Source organism: Peromyscus leucopus, chromosome 1 (genome assembly GCF_004664715.2).
Source record: "Peromyscus leucopus breed LL Stock chromosome 1, UCI_PerLeu_2.1, whole genome shotgun sequence".
In the NCBI taxonomy this organism is placed as follows: domain Eukaryota; kingdom Metazoa; phylum Chordata; class Mammalia; order Rodentia; family Cricetidae; genus Peromyscus; species Peromyscus leucopus.
This window is the reverse complement of record NC_051063.1, coordinates 177,846,299-177,851,125: the sequence shown is the minus strand read 5'-3', so window position 1 is coordinate 177,851,125 and position 4,827 is coordinate 177,846,299. Positions and strand designations below refer to the sequence as shown.

Genomic DNA, 4,827 nt, shown 5'->3' with positions numbered 1-4,827 from the left:
GCTAGAAAGGGAAAAATATAACTGGAGGGGGCCTTTATCTATTATGTGGTCACAGAGACAAATCCAGTGTGAATGAGATAAATTTTACTAAGGATGTTTGGAGAGACATGGGGAAGCTTATTATCTCATATTTTTCTAAAGTCCTATATAATATGCATATAATATGCTCACAGAGTCTGAGGGTCCCTATTAATAGGATATATCCACTGACCATGACAGGGAAATGTGCCTATGAACTCTCAATAGTATACTTATCCAAATGCACCAGCATGATCGCACCATTTGTTACACACATATGGACAGAGGAAATTCTACATGGTCTTACCCCAAGATGGAGGAATACAGCAGTCCAATGGCTGCTGAAAGAGGGAGAATCAGGAGCCTCAGGGTGAGAAATCCCATATCGGTTGTCCAATCCCAAGTGCTTAACTCAGGATTCATTCACATACAAACAGAACTAAAACGACTAAGTAGGTCATATGTCAATGTGATCATATACATGTACATAAACTGAGAATTAAAGAAGAGATCATAAATATGGGAAATGGGGAGCCATTAGAGTGGGAGAGGAAGGGTGGAATTCATAAAGTGAAGCTAAGTAACTATGAGTTTCTCAAAAACAACCACTACTTTTTAAAAAGAATTGCATGTGGCATCATTTTGTATGATCTCTAACTTTTCTGCACATTTGAAACCATTTTGAAAGTTGAACTGTATTAGAAAGTATTTTAAATGAACCCCCAATTCAATCTCCTAGTACTTGTTATTGAGCTTCTGGTTTGGGGTCGTGAACTCAGGCTTACAAATGCTGAAGAATGATCTCTGATTGGGTTCACAATTGCTTAACACAACAACCTTTGACTGTTTGTTACAATATGTATTTCTTCCTATCAGTAGCTAGGTTTACAAACAACTGTGGGGTTTTAATGATTTCTTTTGACTGCATTATAAATATTACCGCTCAATGTTTGCTACAAGCTGAACAGGTGGCTAAAGCTGGAATCCTAACAGTAACAACACAGAGTTCTATGCCATGTCAGACTACCTTTGGTTTGAAGGAATACCTTTCCCTGCTGTAGGGTTTGAAAAAGAAATAATTCAAGAAGCTTGTGATAAGTTTGTGATCAGAGATGAAGACACAGTCATACTTTCTTACCCCAAATCAGGTAAGAACTGTGACTGAGAATGATCCTGAAGTATATGAAGGTTTGATTTTTGATTCTCATTGATTTGGGCAATGAATGGAGTGCTCTTTATATCTGATACTTAAAATTTCTGTGCGCATGGAGAGCTGTGTGTGAGTGCATTTTAACTCAGAGAAAGATCTCTAGCCTGATATGTTTGGGCAGAAGCTCAGTTAAGCCATGAGAGCAATGTCAGTAGATTATACAGCAGGCTCTGGCGTTGTTCTGTCTCTGTGTGGAAGAGAGTAGAAAAAGGAGAATGATGAAAATAAGCAGAAGAAACATCATGATATAAAGATGTGGATGCAAGAATATGTAGAGAGAACACAATGTCAGATAGAAGAATTACCATGAACCTTGTCCTAGTAGAGGAAAGAGTCTCAAAACTCATGGAAAAAAAGAGGCATCATGGGTTTTGGGGGAGGGTTGTTTGCTGGATGGCAAAAGCAAGGAACATTGGGTAAATGTTATGTTGCTGACATTGAAAGTTCAATAACATTTAAAAGCCAAGGGCAGTGGAATGCAAGAAAAAGATTCAGGTTATAGTCCAGAGACAAAAGCCAGAGAAATATCCATTGACCAACAAGTATGAAAATGCAAATACAACTGTGTATGCTCATAGACACAAGTGGTTTTATTCACCTTAAAGAGAAGCAGTACTCATACACACACTGCAGCATGGATACATCTCAAAAGCATTGTATTAAATGGTAGGATCCAAGTTCAAGGACAGATTCCACAACTGTGTCCCAGTGAAAAGTCTGAGATAGCCAAATTCACTGCATCAGACTGTAGAATGATGATGGCTCAGGACTGGGGGTGATATTGTGTAGGCAGGTAGATTTCATTGAGTGTAGTCTTAGTTTTTACAAGTCAAGCATTGGGAACATATCATATGAATATACTTTGAACTGTATAGACATTGTGAGCACCACAGGTCTGTGTGCTTGAAAACTTTTGCACTGTAAATTGTATGGTTGTATATTCTACTTGAGGCTTTTCTGCAAGTACTGTTGAAATGATGACCACCCCTTTTCCTTCTTCTTCAGGAACTAACTGGCTGATTGAGATTGTCTGCTTGATTCAGACCAAGGGGGATCCCAAGTGGGTCCAATCTGTGCCTATCTGGGAACGTTCACCCTGGTTAGAGACAGAAGATGGACATAAAATATTACTGAATAAGGAAGGACCACGCCTCATCAGCTCCCACCTTCCCTTCCATCTTTTCCCCAAGTCCTTCTTCAGTTCCAAGGCCAAGGTCAGTGTCCAGTGGTTGACAAATCTTTTATAAAATTCTCTTGGAGCTTATTCTACCATAACAGGCCCTGGAAATCTTGATGATTGTTTAAGGTGGGGAGATAAGCTGGTATTCACGTACATAGGTGATGCTATTGTGTCACCTCCTCAGACTACATCAGAGTACGAGGATATCAACCACCACACAGTGCTCCTGGGTAAATAAATATATGAAAGAAAGTAACATATAAATTAGAGCATTCAGAAACTATATACAGGTCAAGCATAGTTCAAACTCAAATGTACAGTGGATAATAATGCTTTCTGTTATCAAAGTCAATTAGTTAATCATGATTCTACACATAGTTCATGCCCTGTGAGTGAATCACTCAAGACAAAGCTGCTTATAGTGGAAGCAGCCTGACCAGGCATCAGTGCTCTAATAATAGAGATTGTTCAGTAATCATGGCTCATCTGTACCCTTTGTATCTTGCTGTGTCTATCTGTCCATTGATACCAGTAGCCACAGGATTCATCCACATCACTGATAGAGGATCTCCAGAAGCAATCAGATATATACAGGTTCTGATCTATTGTAGTTTCTAGTTAGTAAAAAAGTTTCTGCACCATGGAACTTCAAATATTTTATGCTTAAACTAAAAAGACAAATATAGAATTATTATCTCTCTTGAAAATAACACAATGAGTGAGTGATGATTCACTGATTCACATGTGTGTTATGTGGATTGGGCAAAATCTTGGCTGGAGAAATTGAAGCCTAAAGAGTTGAATTCTATAATAATGTTACAAAGAGAATTTGTAAAAAATATGGATATCCATTTATTAAAATTAGTATTTATTTTTAAATTATTTCTTTTTTGAGATTATAATATAATCATTCCCCCTACTTCCTCCCTCCAAGTTTTCCTCCTTTCTTTCAAATTTATGGTCTATTTTTTCATTAATTGTTGTTACATCTGTACATGTATCTACATATATCTCAAAATTTAAATATAACCTGCTCAGTCTATACAATGTTACTTGTATGTATGTTTTCAGGGCTGAGATTTGGTATTGGATAACCAATTGTTATGCTTTTCCCAAAGGAAGTCTATGTCTCCCACCATAACGTTGCCTTATTGCTTGCAGGTCTTTGTTTTCATGGTACAATGATACACTGGTTTTGAACCCTGTACCATGCTACTTTTGAAACTTGTATTTGGCAGTTACAGTTACAGAAAGCAATTAGTTTCTCATATTGCAAATAGATTCAGCACTGTACTCATCACTCTGTGTATATAAGTTGTTCTTCACAGTGGATGGGTGGTCTTTCACATTGTAAGGTATTATTATTTACAACTATAGAATCAGTCTTAGATTTTTGTTATTGCTGTCATTTTGTTTTTTACAGTATTATTAACCTGAGTTATTTTGCTGTTACATGTGTGTAAATGAAATAAAAATATACAAGAGGATATTTTGACTATACATTTGTACTTACATAAATATTTTGTCCAAATAAAACTATTAAATGCTTTTAGAGACTTCTTGGAAATTTGATTGACATTTCATGTAAATTGTGCCAGTTAAAAGGTATGAAATGGCTATATTAACCTTCATGTGCATGTTTTTTTTCCATTTAAGGTGATCTACATCATCAGAAATCCCAGAGATATTCTTGTGTCTGGTTATTTTTTCTGGTCTAAGACAAACCTTGTTAAGAATCCAGAATCACTGAGAACTTATTTTGAATGGTTCCTCAAAGGAAATGGTGAGTTTGCTATTATATATAGGACTTGGGAGAGGATCAAAGATATTTTTAAAGACAAGATCAGATATAGCTCAGGCTGCTCTTGAACTCTCTACATAGACAGGGACAATGTTGATGCTCTGTTCCTCCTTCATCCACCTCTTGATTTCTAGGACTACAAGCATCTACTACCATGTTGTTTCTTTAATGCTGGGGCTCCCACCCATAATATCATCTATGTTATCTAACTTGCTTACATCCCTAGCCTTTAATATATTCCTTGGTCTTCACGTGGCTCCATCTTATCCCTCTACATTCAACCAATCTGTGGCTCCAAGTTTCATCACCATTTTGAATCTAATTATGAAGTCTTCCTGTTCTCACACACCACTGCATAACAGGGCATAGTCACAGCTGGCCCCATGACACATCATCCCAACAACGTTTTGAGTATCCAGTCTTTCCAGTACTAAGGTTTGTATTATAATTTGTGGAGGTTGAATAAGAGATGTTCTACATACCCTGACATTTCAACACTTGAGTCCCGCTTGTTGGCACTGTTTCAGAAGATTTATGAAGTAAATCTTTCAGTAAAAATTACACCATTGAATGTGGGCATTTCTTTTTTAATTATTTTTTTATTTATTTTATACCCTG

General features: G+C 36.8%; 1 protein-coding gene across 1 annotated transcript; it reads left to right on the top strand.

The window, feature by feature from the left end:
• Positions 1–953: 953 nt before the first annotated feature.
• LOC114685237 (bile salt sulfotransferase 1-like) lies at positions 954–4,292 on the top strand. Its single transcript, XM_037202069.1, has 3 exons — positions 954–1,166; positions 2,234–2,442; positions 4,065–4,292. Exons 1-3 carry the CDS (start codon positions 1,034–1,036, stop codon positions 4,275–4,277), a joined length of 555 nt encoding a protein of 184 aa, XP_037057964.1. The 5' UTR covers positions 954–1,033; the 3' UTR covers positions 4,278–4,292.
• Positions 4,293–4,827: the final 535 nt, after the last annotated feature.